Source organism: Pan paniscus, chromosome 10, assembly GCF_029289425.2.
Source record: "Pan paniscus chromosome 10, NHGRI_mPanPan1-v2.0_pri, whole genome shotgun sequence".
Lineage (NCBI taxonomy): Eukaryota > Metazoa > Chordata > Mammalia > Primates > Hominidae > Pan > Pan paniscus.
This window is the reverse complement of record NC_073259.2, coordinates 112,654,674-112,672,526: the sequence shown is the minus strand read 5'-3', so window position 1 is coordinate 112,672,526 and position 17,853 is coordinate 112,654,674. Positions and strand designations below refer to the sequence as shown.

General features: G+C 46.4%; 1 protein-coding gene across 2 annotated transcripts in view; it reads right to left on the bottom strand.

Moving 5' to 3' along the window:
• The window catches only part of CHST11 (carbohydrate sulfotransferase 11), a 305,162-nt gene that overhangs the window by 155,341 nt on the left and 131,968 nt on the right, over window positions 1-17,853 (bottom strand). For both annotated transcript variants that reach the window (XM_055096069.2, XM_055096068.2), the window contains exon 2: window positions 4,512-4,597. In XM_055096069.2, the coding sequence (XP_054952044.1) occupies window positions 4,512-4,597 (86 nt within the window). The remainder of the gene's footprint in view (window positions 1-4,511; window positions 4,598-17,853) is intronic.

The window sequence follows — 17,853 nt, the reverse complement described above, 5'->3', positions numbered from 1 at the left end:
GGTTACTGGAGACCTTCCTCTTCGGGTTGTTGTAAAGATTCCATGAGACGTGTGAAAAATATGTAGAATGGTCACTGGCATGTATTATACATTTAGTAAATAGTAATTTGTCTTCCTTTTTCTCTCTCATCCTTCTTTCCTTCCGACCTTCCTTCTCCCTCCTCATCCTCCTCCTCATCCTGCTTCCTGGAGTCTAACTGATGGAGAAGTAAGTTTACTTTAGCACCCTGAAGACTTGACCAATGAGGCGCCACCATGTAACAGAGATTTCAGTGGGGGCCTCCAAGATCTTGTCATTCTCAGTTTTCCTGGAGCCATTTCCCCCCCCCCCCCCCAGAGAGTTCCCCAGAATTCCTCTAAATCCCTTGGACACTGTTTGGTCCTCAGAGACCTCTAGAACAATTGGATCTGCTGTGCCCTATGCAAACCTCCTAGACTCAGCGCTTATAAATTCACGGACAGCCCTGTGCTGTGAGTCTCTCTCCCCTTGCAACATGGTAATCACAGAGCAAGTGTAAATGCTAAAGAAAGAACCAAGCAGGGCAGGGCTGAACCACATGAGCGATGTTGTGAAGATTTCAGGGAACCCACGAGAGGACCAGGAGGTGGGCGGGGCAGAAGGACAAGCTGTCTCGCCCTAGCTGGCATTTAGGGGAAATTAGGCCCTATTAATGGCTGACAATGCAGCTCTGCCCTGTGCCTCTGAACTGAGCCAGAGCGGCCCGCAGATGTGCTCGGCCCACAAATATGCAGTTGACACCTCCTGAACTTTCGGTGACTTGATTCCAGCTGATCTGATCGGCAATTACATTTTATTTTGGGGCCAAGGAAACAGCAGAGAACCAGGAAAATTATAAGACATCAGAGTACAGTTTTTCTAAGAATATCAACTCCAAACTTTTTTTTTTTTTTTTTTTTTTTTGAGACGGAGTCTGGCTCTTTCGCCCAGGCTGGACTGCAGTGGCGCAATCTCTGCTCACTGCAAGCTCCGCCTCCCGGGCTCACGCCATTCTCCTGCCTCAGCCTCCGGAGAAGCTGGGACTATAGGCGCCCGCCACCACGCCCATAGAATTTTTTGTATTTTTAGTGGAGACGGGGTTTCGCCGTGTTAGCCAGGATGGTCTCGATCTCCTGACCCCGTTGTTGTTTTATTGGTTAGGGGTTTGCAAGGCACTAAAATAAGAAATCTTGGACACTAAAATAAAAAACTCTGTACACTCAAATCAGATTATAGCCAATTTCCCCATATTATAGCCAGTTTTCCCAGATTATAGCCAAAATTTCCCAATTTTCCCAACCCTTTGTCCAGTGAAAATCTGGGTTTTTTTTTTTTTTTTTTTTTTTTTTTTGGAGAGGGGATGGGGTAACTCCCACCAAGAGAACTTTGCTAGTAACAGCAAGTACAGCATAGAGGTAAAGAAATTTGGATTTGTAGTTTGTTTTTGGGTTGAATTTCACTCTGTTTATTACTAGTTTTGTGGCCTTGGATAAGTTATATGAAGTTATTGGCCTCAGTTCCCCCATCCATAAAACGGGGATATAAAACCTAGCTTGGGGCTTATTATTACAAGGATTAGATAAGATGTTTATAAGCATCTAGATAGTATCTGGCCTATGGTACTGGTAACAGAGTAACTAAGATGACATCTTCTTGTCATAATGTTGGTTTCTTATCACCTAAAATAAACAGTTCCTGTTTTCACCATTATATATCAAGCCCAAATAAGCAGTCAGTACAAAAAACGGAAACACCAGCTCGGGGAGCAGTTTGGTTTCTAGCAACTAGAGGGTTTGTCATCTGCCTCAGTGATAACATCATTCCGGGCTCAGCAGCTTCAACAGCTTGGCTGGTAGGGAAATACAAGAAACTGCAACTGAGCCCAATCAGGTGCAAAGTTTGCAAATGGCTCATGGACACAAAACCAACTAAACTCAATAGAAGCTCTCACTCCCTTCTCTCCTCAACTCCCTGGCCCACGGCAGCCCAAATGATCACCAAGACAGTTTCTCTGAAAAGTGCCACTTACTGAACTTGCGTGGGATGGAACATAATTGCAGCTTGTAAAGGAAACCAGCCTAAGAAAAAACATCCCGAGGAAACGAGGTGATTTTCCTGCAGCTACATTTCCCTGGTTGCTGGCTAATGGGGCCAGACAACTTGCCCAAGACGTCCTTGAGGGAGGATGGTGACTCACCCACCTACGCCCTCCCCAATGCCTCCCAGAGCTGCTCTCCAGCCCTAGTTTCCCTCCCAAGTCCCAGGCTACTGCTCAATAGGTCTGTCATCCAGACAATGCTCAGAACACTACCGGAAGGAAGAGAGGGCCCCTACCCAGGACAGGCATCTCTTCTATGACTGGTTTACAATGGGACCAAGCAGAGTCTGCCTCGCCAGTCAACTCATTCCCCTCAACTCTGAGCCCAGAGTTACCAGCCACAAAAGGCTAAGCACACACCCTCTCCACCCTTTTGTGCCCAGCGCCTAGTGCTAAGCTGCTAAGCTACTAAGCTATATGTTCCTAGGTACATGTAACAGCACATGAAGAAATGAATGAAAAAAGGAGTGAATGAACCCATGAAGGAGCAAACTCCACAGGAAGCTCCAAGCAAGACACATCACCACATGCAACATTGCAAGGCAGGTATTGTTCATGCCACATTATAAATCAAGGAAAGAAATCTCAGAGAGGTTAAGTAAACACCCCATAGTCACATAGCTAGGAAATGATGAAACTAGGCTTTGAACCCAGGTCTGACTCCTAAGTCAAGGCTTCTGATATGGAAGCCACCCTCCTGACCACAAAAATGACAAATCATACTGACAGAGCCCCTGACACATCAGAATTATTTCATCCTCCCAACATTCCAGGGAGAGTTTTAGGTAGGAAAACTGACCCCTAAAGAGAACTCATCATATATTCAGGGTTGCACAACTAGTTAGAGATGAAGCCAGGATCTGAACCTGGACTTTCATGTTTTGAATCACAAGTATTTGAAAGCCCTGTGTTAGGTACTGAGGAGCCAACAGTGAACAGGACAGACGCAGTCCATGGACCTTCCATCCACAGGGGCGGTGACTTCAGATATAGCTTTTCCCATGACACCATATGTTACCCATAAAATTTGCAGCAGTGTTTCAGTAGTTTTGTTTTGAAGGAGAAAATGATCTGAGAACAGAGGATATCAACAAAAAGATGGGAATGGTTTGCATCTGAGGAGCCTGTGTTGTTTTCGACACGGGTTACCAGAAATCCTATCCTTTGTTGAAGCACAGTTCTGCCTCTTCCTTAGGGCAGGGTGTGTGTGGACAGGCTGGGAGACCTGCCTATAATATGCAGATTTTTTGAGCACCAAAGGGAACCCAACTATCAAATTCCCCACTGAGTCACCACCGAACCCGGTACAGGAAGCCTCAGGCAATACTGACCTGGCAATTAATGGGCTAATCTGGCCAAGTCACACCTCAAGACAGGGCATGAGTTAACCTAATTAGGCCACCCATGATGCATAAATGCAGGAGTCCATTTTTCCAGAAGGGAGTGCAGGTGAGAGATTGGGAAGGGGGGTAGGGGGCATCAGATAGTTCTCAAGTGCATCCCTTTACAAGAGTTCTAAAAATTCGACACCTTTGAGGCCCGTGCATTATCTTCCTCCACCAGGTACCTTGGTCCAAAGAAGTATTAAATTTAGTCATAGACTGTAGCCAAAGCAGTACATTTTTCCCTCTTTCTCTACGGCTATCGAAGGTCCACTGATGCTGCTGCTAGTTGCTCACTTACCAGTTCTGGGCATCAAGTGCTAATTAATGTTCCTACAAAAGGATCAGCCCCAGAGTCTCCACATCAAGACCCACACACACCACTGAGGCTGTTGCCATGGCAACCAGGCCTCCTAACTTTGCACTAGCTTTCCACAGAAGACACTTTTCCTTGGTTGGAGCTTTTTTTTTGCTCAAAGAGGAGCTCTTTTCATAATTGATGGCACAGAGGCCACGTTTGCTGCCTCATTAAACTAACGAGTTAGATTTACTGAGGCAGTCACTTAGCAAAAGGTCCCTGCTCGCAAGGGAGTTTGCCAAACTGGCACAGTGAGGTGGGGCATCACTGGGCTTTAATATGTGGGATGTGGGAATGGGTGTCAAGTGTACCCATGTGCAACTCTTCCTTTGGGGATACCAAAGGGAAGACTGCACAGCTTTGGTGGACCTTTAATTCCCGAGTCCCATTGCTCGGACTTGAGACTGTTAATCTCAGGAGTTCAAACCCTGGGCAGGTCTGAATGCTTAGCACTAAACCTAGGCATTTCTCTAATTCTAAACATCCCCTGCTAGATTTTTCAGAGATGCTACATAGAAAAAGGGTGACAGAGAAAGCAACCACTGAAGGTAAAATGCCAGGCTGTGAAAGGAAGTTTTACATCCCCCAAAGACCACAATTTTGGAGTTTTTAGTATCCATACCCACCAAAAAAAAAAAAAAAAATTCACATGCTGACAGAGTGCTTGAAGCTTACCTGGATTGGGTTGTAGAGTTCCTGCAGGGGGCTTCGGGACCCCTTCCGGCAGCAGATGTCCACACCAAAGGGATTCCTCCGCATGACTGAGGAAAGAAAGTGAAGGCTCATCAGAAATGAGCAACAAAGATTTGTTGTCTGTCAAAGAAAAAGGCGCAGAGTAGGGAAGAAGAAACAGGCAGGAAAGAAAGAGAAAACCAGCTTCTAGCAAAGGAAGATTTCCACACTGTCCCTTCTCCAACAGCACAGCTGCTGTCTGTCTTCCCAACATTCAGGCATCTCCACACCCAGAAGGACCTAAATCATGCTAAAAAGTCTCCCCAGCAAGTGTTTTAAGAAAACAGGACAGGCATCTAAAGCTCATTGAAATGAAACCACTTACAAAAGATGGCGTAATGGCTGCTTCAAGACAGCAAGTTCTACCCAGCACCAGGCTTGGTAACACATTTTAAGATTCCGCAGACTTCTCCAGCAACAGTCAATGACCTTTTATTCCTTGTCCCTGGAAGCTGGGCTTCTGAGAATGGGCAGGTCCTTCCCCAGGAGGCTCCTCCCACTGGATAGGTCAGAGGCCCAGCCTCCCCAAAGCCTCTCCTAAATTATGTTACTTTTAGTGAAAATATCAGCATGAAGCAGAAAAGACAAGAGTTTATGATTCCAGACAGAGATGGTACTTACAATTAATAAAAGAGGGGGAATAAGTGAACTCCTCAAACCCTACCAACATTGAAGCCACCAAGAGCTCTTTTTAAATGGCAATGAATTCTTTCTTTTTCATTTTTCTTGTTCACTCTGTGCAGCCCCTCATGCATTATGTAATGCATAGTCATGGGCTTGATCCTTATTTGTTGGAGGGAGGAGGAAGGAGGAAGGGAGGGATGAAATGGGGAGAGAGGGAAGGAAGGAAGGAAAAAAGGAAGGTAGGAGGGAAGGAAAGAGAGCAGTAGAGAGGGAGAGAAGGAAGGGGGGAAGGAGGAAAGGAGAAGGAAAGGGAGGGGAGCAAGTGAAGGAAGGAAGGGAAGGGAAGAAGGAGAGAGGAAAAGAGGGAGGAAAGGAAGGAGGAAAGGAAAAAAGGAAGCCGAGAAGGAGGAAGGAGGGAAGAAGGGAGGGAAGGAAGAAAGGAAAGAAGGAGAGAGGGAAAAAAGAGAGATGGGGGAAGAATAAATGGGGCTTTCTTCTCAAGTATGAGGCAGTTCTCTTATGGTTTGAGGTGCAACAGTGGCATGAGTGGAACAAGGAAAACTAGATCCTTTCATGAGCCTAAAGAATTCACCTGCTCCACAGAGGCAATGAATGGACAGCAGGACATTCCCTGGAACAGACAGCCTGGGTTTCAATACTGGCTCTACCACTACCAGCTGTGTGACCTTAAGGAAACTACCTAACCTCTCTGTGTCTCTGCTTCTTTGTCTGTAAAATGGGAATGACAGGGGCATCTGACTTCCTGGGTTGGATGTGAAGATTAAATGAGTAACTACTATGTGCAGAATGCTTAAAACTGTCCCTGGCCAAAAGCCAGAGTTTAAAAGTGTTGGTGACAAATTTCAGAAGCTATTTTAGATCCCCCTGGGAGGAAGGCGGGAACTTCTCTATTTGTGGCTATCAAGGGGACTGATGAGGAGTGACCAGACCTCAAGCAGGGTGCAGCTCAAATGACTGGGAGGGCTGGCTGCAGGGGGTTAGCCCAGGGACCTCTGCTTAGAAGTCAATCTGAGGTCAGGAAAGGGAGGAGAGTCATCCACAAGCAGCTGATGACATCTGGAAGGTCTCCGGAGGAAAAACTACTGCTCGGGTGAGCCTCCGTTGACTTGTCACTTTGAGCCATGTGGAAACTCTGAAAGTCAATCATCAATGCCTAGAAACAAGATGCCATGTTTTCTCTTTCCTTTTCCTTGACTTCCTAGGGCAGGGGTCAGCAAAATTTTCTGTAAGGGGCCAAACAGTATTTAGGCTTTGCACCCTGCAGTCTCTGTCATAACTCTTCCGCAGGGCCATTGTGGTGTGAAATCCTCCCCAAACGATACAGAAATGAATGGGTGTGGCTGGGTGCCAACAAAACTTCACTGATGAACAGGGAAATCTGGGAAAATGTCATCTAATTTTCATGTGTCAGAAAATATTATTCTTCTTTTGAGTTTTTTCCACCAATGAACAAAAATGGGCAGTGGGCCAGATTTGGCCCTTGGGCTAGAGTTTGCCAACCCTTGCCCTAGAGAACTGCCCCAGGTCTTCTCGGGGTCAGTAGTACAAGCTCCAAACATAGCTACATGCCCACAGTCTTCCCTGGGGAGGAGGGAATCGCAGGCAAATGTCAATACATTAAAGCCATTAGAATTTGATCAGGCTGTACAGAGAAACACTGGTTCTTTGTTCCTCCAGTTGCCCCAAGAAGACGGAAAAAAATTCTATGTTGTGTTTTTCTTTAATTTATGACTTCATTTTTCATTTCCACCAAAAAGGAGGTAAACTGTGAAATGCACGCAAGTTGCCCTTGGTGCACAATGACATAGCAACACTTCGGAGAAGTAAAAACAGCCATAAAACTCGTAAAATTATGCCCATGCCGGGCAAGATTAAATTCTCCCTATGGCGGCAGACGGGCTCATCGAGGCCCATGGCTCCGGGACCGCCGTGGTGAAAAACCTACCATGGAATCCATTAAAAGTCTGCTTTTATGGGGGGCAGTATTATTTAATTGGTTTATTTTTCTAATACAAGGCCTTTAAAATGCTTTGACCGTGTGGGGCCTGAACCTTGGGTTCTTTGCCCACAGCCATCAGCCCTGCCCGTGACTTCACTGGGTGCCATGGGAACCGGCCTTGGCTCCCCAGACCACAAAAGCTAAAGGGGCCTTGTGTGCCTTTTATGGGAATGATAACAACCCCACCGTTTCTGGAGTGCTCACTATGCAACAGGCAGTCGGTGCAGTGTGATCCTTCCCACGGTAAAGGAAGTACCTGCATTTTACAGATAACCCCTCCGCGCCTCCCTTAGCTGCAGGCACTTGGCCATGGTCAAGGTCATGTGAGTGGAAAGGAGCCAAGCTGAGCCTCGAGACTGACAGGTGCTGCCCAACCTGTGAGGTGAGGGTCACCTCCCAACTCAGCTAGGCCAGCTGGCCACGAGGATACGGACCACTGAGTCAAGGCCCACCCCGCCCACCAGGGTGGGAGGCTTGGGCCAGCACTTTATCTCTCCCCAAGAGGAAAGAAGGAGCCAGACGACTCAGGAGGGGCCCAGTGATCTGTGGAAGGATGAGAAGGAGAGTCAAGAAAAGATAAAGTTCCCCAAATCCTCCGTGTCATGTTCCAAAAACTAGAGTTTCTCAACGTGTGCTCTACTCACTTTCCCCATGATATTGCTTGTTAAAAAAGCAGATTTCTGGGCACATTCTTGGGTTTCATCCCAGAGTTGTTGAATCAGAAGGAGGAGGAGATGGAAGTTAAGGCCCAGGAATCTGCATTTTAATAAGACTTCCCCACCATGGGGAAGAGAGATACAAATTATACTCTTTATGCTTTCTGATTCTTGAGCATCCAATTATAGAATAAACAATTTCCACACAACCTGGCTCCATCTACCTCAGAAGACACTGTAGCATCTACAATAAGAGCTGTAGAACATCTCCTACTGCTGATGTTGTGCGAAGGTTCGGACCCTCCCTAGAAGCTAAGCTCCACTGTACCCTCTCAGGTTTAGACCACAGGGGGCTTTTGGTTTCCAGGGGCCACAAATGACTTCTGGGCTAGTCATATGCAAATGGTAACAATGAGGACCTACTCTGTTGCCTGGGATGCAAAGGAAGGACCAGCAATTATGCACATGAGTATATTCACCTCACATGTATCTTACAAGTGGCGTTAGGGAAGTTTGAGTAACCAAGACCCAGACGGTGGCAGCTAACGTTTAGAGGGCACCAATGCTTCGCCAAGCAGTTCACATATTTAATCCCCACAACAGTCCCATGGTGCGGGTACTACTACCATTCTCACTTTACTGATGAGAATACCGAGGCATGGCAGGGTTAGGTAACTTGCCCAGGTCTCATGACTAGAAAGAGGTGGAGACAGAATTCTGCCTTAGACAGCCCATGGTCTCAGCTGCCACACTGGGTCACCTCTTCACTGACAGGTAAGTCAAACATCTCCCTAGTCTCCTCCTGGCCTGAGACCTGGTTGGCTGGCCACTTCCAGGACAAGTCCAAAACACAACAGGATTCATCAAAATGCTGTGATGGCAAACTATTAATTAATGGTTTCATTACACTCATTCATTCGACAAGTTTTTATCAAGCACCTACGATGTGCGGGGCAACTCGCCAGGCACTGGGTTTGGGGATAGAGCCTCTCTCTAACCTATTCATGTTGTTGCTGTGGTGCTTGGCACGTAGTAGGTACTCAAAAGGTTTATGAATGATAGAAGATTTAACACTTCCTTTAAGAGCATCAGAGAGGTTTGGTTCTTGCTATATAAGGAGAAAACCGCCAGTAGCATTAGGCTATGGTTATTTTTTTTTCCTTTGAAGAATGAAAGGTCTGATGATCAAAAGCCCCGCAAAAGAAATCCCTGAGGCCCTGAGGACATTTAACGGCAGGCTTCTGCTGTCCACCCCGCCCACTGGGAGTTTTATTTAGCCACAACGCTTGTTTTCTCCTCTCTAAACTCAAATCAATGGGATTAAAGATTTTTTTTTAAAGAATCTAATTAGCTCAATTTACAGTATGATTTCTTGGACCCAGGAACAGTTCTATATCTCCCACGATACATAAATGAAGCTAAAATTAAACTCAAGCCGCTCGTGTTTGTTTCATTGTAATGAAGAGCACGTTGTTTTCAAGTGGACACTCCATTCCCAGTCTGCTAACTGAGAGCAGCCCACGGAGAGCTGGCTCAGGACAAAGGAATGAAGCCCACCTGGTTCTCTGGGCGACTCCCTGTGACCCCTCTCAGTGCTGCTGGAATGCAGGGGAGATGCTGGATTGTTAATTCAGGTCTGAAGACATAGAACTGAAATACTGTGGGACCCTGAGTAGGAACTTGCCTCTCACGCATGTCCTAAAACCAAAGACATTCAGAATTCCAAGGGATTCGAGTACAGGCCAATCCCCTCGATTTACAGAAGAAACTCGGAGACCTTACATGCTTGCCTGAACTGCCCAGTGTAGCTAGCAGCAGAACCAGGGACGGAAGTCATATCTCACAAAATAAACTACCACGTAGCGAGAATGTACCATGTATCTGATGCCTGACACAATGCTCAGCCTTTTTCTCACATTGTTTCATTGAATCCTCATAAAAAAACCCTTTAAGTTAGATGTAATAATGATATCATCTAGTCCCACTTTGCACTTGAGAAAACTGAAGCCCAGAGAGGTTAAGTAACTTGTCCAAGATCACACAGTCAGCAAGCAGCAAGGGCAAGTAGCAGATTGACAACCCACGTCTGTTTATTTCCAGCACTGGTGCTCTTCACCGTGCTGTCTCGAAAGGCAGTAAAAGACGCTTTTACCCTTACAACTCCTACCATTTTTGGACTGTCACTTCCCTCAACATTTCGAAATGAAGCACTGCTGTACTAAATCACCCAAGTCCAGATGGGTCTCTGCTCCTTCCGCTGGCAAAACAACTCTAATACTCGGTTGACTTCGGACACTTTCCAAATCTCCGGACTTGCTAACAGGCTGGGCATGATTCATCTGCTCCGCACTCTGAGAGTGCAGAGCAGCAATGCAGTTGCAGAAACGTTTTTTCCAAATGCACAAATTCATGCTGGAACCCTAGCAGTGTGGCCCAGCCCATCTGTCAAGACAGAACAGTGTCTGATTCAACCTCATCAAGTTAAAGGAGTGAGCAATACCCAGCTCCTTCAGAAGGAGCTGCTCCTGCAAAGACAGGCAATTCTGTTTTGTACCTGGGGGACCCAAAGTCAGCCCTCAAAGGACATTAAATCTCCCAGCTCTCCCTCATCCTCTTCTGAGGTCACTGTGATGAAACTAGAGTGACCAACCAGTCTAGTTTGCCTGGTCCAAGGAGATCCCCAGGATTCAGGACTTTGAGTGCTAAAACCAAGTAAGTTCCAGGCAAACCAAGATGAGTTGCTCACCCAGCAATACCCTTTGGAAGGAGAAGCTTCAACCAGAATTGGATTCAAGTCCTAGTTTTACCCATTAACTAGGCTTGGGACCTTGGGTCAACTTCCTAATCTCTGAAACTCAACTATGCAATGCAGTTAATAATGCCTGTATTATAAGGTGGTAGTGGGAATGAAATGGCACCTGGTCCATGGCACTCAACTAGCCTGGTCCATGGCACTCAAAAACTGTCCATGTGGAAAGCCACAGAGCTGGATCCCAGCCCTGGCTCTGCCACCAAACTAAGATCCTCACTTTGAACAAGGTCTCCCTGGGCCTCGTTTTCTCCTTCGTCAGGTGAAGAGGTTCAACCAGGTGATCGCTAAATCCCTTCCAACTCTAAATTCCTAACTTCCAAACACAGGGCAGTGGGGCATCTCCCTGTAGAACCATGGGTTAAACAAGCCCTAGAATTGCTCAGGTTTGGGGAGTCAAGGTGGAAGGCGTGGTGGGTGGGGAGCAGTGAAACAGTCATTGGTGTAGGAGGAAAGAATCTGAGGCCAGGAGAGGCAGGGAATGGAAAAGCAACACCTAGCTGTGAGAACAATCTCTACCTGGTTACAATCCACCAGGGTTTTAAAACCCCAGGTGGTGAGGTTTTTATCATTTTCTAATAATAACACAAAAATAATGACATCCCCTCCAAAAAAAACCTTATATAGAAGCAGAGCTGGTAGTCTGTAGCTCAGTGGAGCACGGGCCACAGGGGTAGCTTTTAGGACAAACTCCTTGTCTCAGTAACCCAGCTGCAACCTGAAGCTCTCCCAGGAGGGAATCAGAGTTAGGGGATCTCAGAGTGGGAAGAATCTGACCTCTAACAGAGGTACCTTGAAGCTCTCCTTAGCAATGACTAACATTATGTTGAGTTCAGCACTGCCAACACTCTCCTTTTATTTTTACTTTATTTTATTTTTTATGTTTTTGAGACAGTGTCTCGCTCTGTCATCCAGGCTGGAGGGCAGTGGCCCAATCTCAACCTCTACCTCCCAGGCTCAACTGATCCTCCCACCTCAGCCTCCCCAGTGCCTGGGACTACAGACATATGCCACCATGCCCAGAAAATTTTTGCAATTTTTTTGTAGAAACAGTTTTGCCATGTTGCCCAGGCTGGTCTTGAACTCCTGCATTCAAGCAATCCTCCCACCTTGGTCTCCCAGAGTGCTGGGATTACAGGCGTGAGCCACCACGTCAAGCCCTACTCTCCTTTTAAATGCAAAAGAAGAAACTTAGAACCCAAGTGCATTGTTTGAGTTGATTTCTGGAAGGAATACCAGAACGGAAGGAAAGAGAAGAAAAAGCAAAATAAAAGCGGGGATGGGGGAGAAGAGGAGGGAGAGTACAGAAGCCCGAAGCCTTCTACATCACAGTTTGGCTTAGACTTGGTTCAATCCTAAACCGTTCTCATAAATATGAGAGGTAAACAGAAGCCAATAAGTCCTCCCGAAAACTACATCTGAAGCTAATCCACTCCGAGATTTAAAAATACCCAGGAACCACTATCTCTGTGAGATTTCATTTTATTTCAAGGATCCTGTAGCTCTTTGAATCCAAACTCATGTTTGGAGTCTGAGGGTTTCTTAGCCCTCGTCTGGTCACTCCTGCTCATTTGCAGAGGAAAATACTGGGCCCAGTGTGGGGACAGAATGGCCAGAGGTCCCGAAGCAGGGCTGGAGATCACACCTGGGCCTGGCCAAGCCCCTCACCTGCCAGGTTTGCCCCTCTCTACCTGTCCACTGCCTAAGTGCTCCGTGCATAGCAGGTACTCGGTATGTTTGTGTCAAATGAATAAAAACAACAGATCAAGTGATCTGAGGACTTAACCAAAGATATTCTACTAAAGGGTATCAGACCAAATGACTTACTAACAGCAAATGAACAAAGAAGAGGAGTTAGCATGTTCTCTCCTGAAAAATTCTTCTCAAAGTGCCAATGCTTCCTCAAAGTAGTTTAATTACCTTAGCCAAAGTAGTTAAATCAAAAAGAAAAATTAATATGATATGCTCTCGTGGTGCTGTGATGTGCCTTAAATGAACTCTCCAAGACCCAGAAAATATGAGCCTTTATTACTGTCTCTCTCTATTACTTACCACCAGCCAGGAGGTAGGTGGTATCACACCCATTTTACAGACAAGGAAGCTGAGGCTCAAAGAAGTTAAGGACTGACCCAGCGACATAGCTAGTGAATGTCAGAGTTGGGATTCAAACCCACAAACCAGCATGCTTTCCCCCACTCCTGGGAAATGGGACATGTCACAGCTTACAGATGTTTGGGACTGATAGAGACCAAGCAAATAGGCAGTCCCAAATGTTGACCCGATATCCTCCCACCAATCAGGCCTTCAGGAGCTTTACAAAACATTCAGCACAGTTGTATTCACAACTGACTTTTCAGGAGCCTCGAAACAGTGAGGTGAAAATAGGGTTCAGCCTAACCTGTCATTCATGCCATTATCAAACTTAAGTTTTCCAACTTCCCATTCCTTCCCTCACCCAGTCCCTCCCACAGGGACAATTCAGAGCCATTAAAACCATTCCCAAATCTCTCTCTCCTTACTGGAGACCCTATAAGCAAATTCACTGAAGAATACTGAGGGATTTGGGGTTGATTTGATTTGAGAATAATCTGAACCTATATCATAGCCATTCCCGTGTCGGCCTCTCCTACTCCAGCTCCTCAAAGCAAGAGCCCCTCCCAACGCCCAGCCTGTAGAAGGTGGTTGTAGAACTAAAGTGAATTAAACTTGGCAGATGAAGGTCAAGGGAGTAAATCTAAGAATTACGTGAATGTGCTTGGTATAGCTTGGGAAAAGATGCAGCTTCATCCAAGAGCCGTGAGATTTACTGACATGGAAGCCTTCCAGTGGGGACTCTAATACTCAGCTTTGAAGAATATACTGTATACATTAAAATATTTACCGGCCAGGAGAAGAACTGGGTCACCAAATGGAGTCCCCCAAACCAATGGCCCCAGCAGCCAACCCATTCCCTCTTTTAGAGAATTCTGGCCCATCTGCAGAAACATGCCCAGAGAGCATGCCTACTTCCGAAAGTATAAGATCCCTGTCCAAGTACAAATCAGTTGTCAACCTGACAGGTTAGTGCACCGTCAGGCACATCTAAGACAAAAACGGCCCTTTAGAGACCACCTAGTCCAATGACTTTCACAGAAGGAAAGAGAATGAATCTACGTGGTTAGGGAAAGTATCCTCAAAACTGATTCTGACTGAGCAAGAGAAATGGCAGGACGCAAAGTGCTATAATCTGGATGTTTGTCTCCCCACTAAAATTCATGTTAAAATCCTAACCCCCAAGATAATCATTTTAGAGGGTGGGGACTTTGGAAGGTGATTTGGTCATGGGGGTAGAGCCCTCTTAAATGGGATTAGTGCCCTTATAAAAGACGTCCCAAAAAAGACCACTTACCCCCTCCACCATGTGAGGACATAGCAAGAAGGGACTGTCTATGAACCAGAAAGCAGGGCCTCGCCAGACACCAAATCTGCCAATGCTTTGGTCTTGGACTTCCCAGCCTCCAGAACTGTGAGGAATAAATTTCTGTTGTGTATAAGCCACCCAGTTTATGGTATTTTGTTGTAGCACCCTGAACAGATTAAGACACAAACCTCAAACATAATCCTCCTGGCCAGTGGGGTATGCTGCCCACCCACTGAGAGCATGAGAGACGGGAAGGGAGAAGAGAGAAAGGGAGAGTAAGGGAGAGAAGGGGAAGGGAGGAGAGGAGATGGGAGGGGAGAGGAGGGGAGAAGAGGGTAGGGGAGGGGAGGAGGTGCCAGGCATTAAAAGATTAAACCACCTCATCCCTAACCCCATTTTACAGGTAAAGAAATGGACATGCAGGATAGAAGGTGATCTGTCCAAGGACACACTGCTGGCTATAGGCCGAGTTGCAGCTAAAATGAAGATCTCCTGATTCCTGGCCTCATCCCTTTCTCTTTTTGCATGTGATTTACATACAAATATATATAGAAAACCAAGACAAGTTTTATTTTAAAAGTACTATCCTTACTATGTGTGACAAACTAACATTTTCTATTGTTCTTTTATGAACTACTAGTCACAATTCATTAAATCCATTTTACAACACACCAATGGGTCATGGTGCATGCTTTGAAAACGTCTGACTCAGATATCTGGAAAGAGTCAAGTCAAGGCCAGAGGTCCCACAGGTGTGCTTTCCAGCCCTGCTGTGGGACCTCTGGCCTTGACTTGACTCTTCCTTTAAGTTCAATTTGAGGGTGCTTATGAATGGAATATGTTAAACATTGATAAAGAGAACTCATGGCTTCCACAGCTAAAATTTCCCTCCCACAATGTTTACCATCACAGTGGATGCCACCACCATGCCCCTGGCTGTGAAGACCAAACAGTGAGGAATTTTCTTAAATTCCCTTTTCTGTCTGCTATGCCCCACCCATCAGCATGTCTCTGTCCTCACCGCCCTGGTACAAGCCATCATCGCCTTCCCCTTGGGCTATGACAAAAACCTCTTAACTGGTCTCCCTGCTGCCACCCTGGCCTCCCTACTCTATTCTCTACCAGCGGCCAGAATAATCTTCTAAAAACGTAAATCAGATCACAACAGCCTTCCTGCTCCAAAGACCTGCCACCATCTTAGAACAAAATCCAAAGTCTTTCCATGGCCCAGAGGCCCCCCATGATATAGCCCGCCTGCCTCTGCCCCTCCTCCACCATACTGGTCATCTTGCTCTTTCTCCAAAAAACCAAGCATGAGCCTCAGGGCCTTTGCACTCACTGCTCTGTCAGCCTGGAGTCCCTCTCCCAACACCAACAACTGCTCTCTTCTTTACTCTGCCCTCTGACCGCATCATCAGGTCCCCAGAGAGAGCTTCCCTGGACACACTGTCTCCCATGGCCTCACTTCCTCTCTCTCCTGTTCCTCCCCTTCTTTGCTATATTCTTTTTTCTTTTTTAAGACAGGGTCTCATTCTCTCACCCAGGCTGGAGTAAAGTGGTGCGATATTGGCTCACTGCAACCCCCACCTCCCATGTTCGAGCGATTATTGTGCCTCAGCCTCCCAAGTAGCTGGGATTACAGGCGTGTGCCACCATGTCCAGCTAATTTTTGGCATTTTTAAGTACACAGGGTTTCACCATGTTGGCCAGGCTGGTCTTGAACTCCTGGCTTCAAGTGATCTGCCCGCCTCAGCCTCCCAAAGTGCTGGGATTACAGGCATAAGCCACTGCGCCCCACCTGCCATATGCTTCTTCAAGGCATTGATTCTCTCCTGTCTTTTTATCTTAAATGCTTTATTGGCTGTTGTCTGTTGCCACCACGAGACCCTAAGTTTCATGAGCAAAAGGACTTGGACTGTCTTGTCTATCACCATATCCTCAGTTCCTAAAAGGGGCCTAAATTCAGGGCTGAATGAATAAATGAATGAATGGAAGTGCCTTTCCCAAAAGACAGGAAACTAAACCGTTTTGAAATACAGTCACCCCAGTCCAAGGTCTTCTAAACTTTCCTGATAAGAGTCATCCGAGGTACTGATTTAAAAAACATATATTCCCAGCCCTTCTGAATCAGATTCTCCTACAAAGGGGCCTGGGAAGCTTCAAGCTTGATGAGCACCCCAGGGGATTTGTATCTTGGAAGAGTCTGGGGACGCTGGATCAGCTAGACATGAGGAACAGGTGCGCACATAGACAGCGCACGTGCAGGCCATCTGGAGAAAAGGAGGGGGAGAAACTGTGCCAGATGGGGCCAACGAGGCCAGGGGCCTGGGCGTAGGTACTTACAAGGGTCATGTGGCACCTAATAGCCAAGGGACGGGCCAGCTAGGGTGAGGCATCTTCATTTATTTATTTATTTATTTATTTAATTTTGAGATAGAGTCTCGCTTTGTTGCCCAGGCTGGAGTGCAGTGGCGCCATCTTGGCTCACTGCAGCCTCCTCCTCCCGGATTCAAGCAATTCTCCTGCCTCAGCCTCCCGAGTAGCTGGGATTACAGGCATGTGCCACCACGCCCAGCTAATTTTTGTATTTTCATAGAGACGGGGTTTCACCATGTTGACCACGCTGGTCTTGAACTCCTGACCTCAGGTGATCCGCCTGCCTCAGCCTCCCAAAGTGCTGGGAACTTTAAGTCATCCCAGAAAAGGATTTGAGGCCAAACCGAGAAAGCATTCATTTGATTCTGTAGTCAAACTAGAACCCTTGAATAAGTTCTTCAAGGCAAGAAATAATACAACTGCAGTTTTGCTTTTTTGTTATTGTGATAAAATACACATAACATAAAATTTACCATTTGGACCACTTTTAGGTGTCCAGGTCAGTGGCATTAAGTACATTCACGTTCTTGTGCAACTATCACCAACTATACATCACTTCGTACTTATTAAATAACAACTCCCCATTCCCGTCTCTCTTGTCCGTGGTAACCCCCATTCTATTTCCTGTCTCTATGAATTTGAATTTTTTTTTTTTTTTTGAGACAAGGTCTTGCTGTGTCACTCAGGCTGGAGTGCAGTGGTACAATCTTGGCTCACTGCAACCTCTGCCTTCCAGTCTCAAGCAATCCTCCCACCTCAACCTTCAGAGTAGCTGGGACTACAGACACAGGCCACCATCCCTGACTAATTTTTGAATTTTTTTATAGAGATGGGTTTTGCCATGTTGCCCAGGCTTGCCTTGAATTCCTGGACTCAAGCAATCCACCCACCTCGGCCTCCCAAAGTGCTGGAATTACAGATGTGAGCCACCAAACCCAGCTGAATTAGAATATTCTAAGTACTTCATACAAGTAGGATCATACAGTGTCTGTCCTTTTGTGTCTGGCTTTTTTCACTTAGCGTAATGTCTTCTAAGTCCATCCATGCTGTAGGATGTATGAGAATTTCCTTATTCTGACATATTATTATTCCGAATAATATCCCATCATACATACCACTATCCATTCATCCACTGATGGGCATTAGGGTTGCTTCCACCTTCTGGCCACCGTGACTCATGCTGCTATGAACACGGGTGTTCAGGTATCTATGCAACTCCTGGCTGCGGTTTTGCTTTTTAAGCTGTTTTGCTGGGACATGGAGCAACACCCTGAGGCGGAGCCCAGAGGCTGCTGGTGAGCAGGTTGGCTGGTGGCCTCCAAGTTGGTGCTGTAAGGATGGCAGGTGGGCAATGGAGCATGGCTGTCACGTACAGAACTTTAGAACAGTGACCTTAGGTC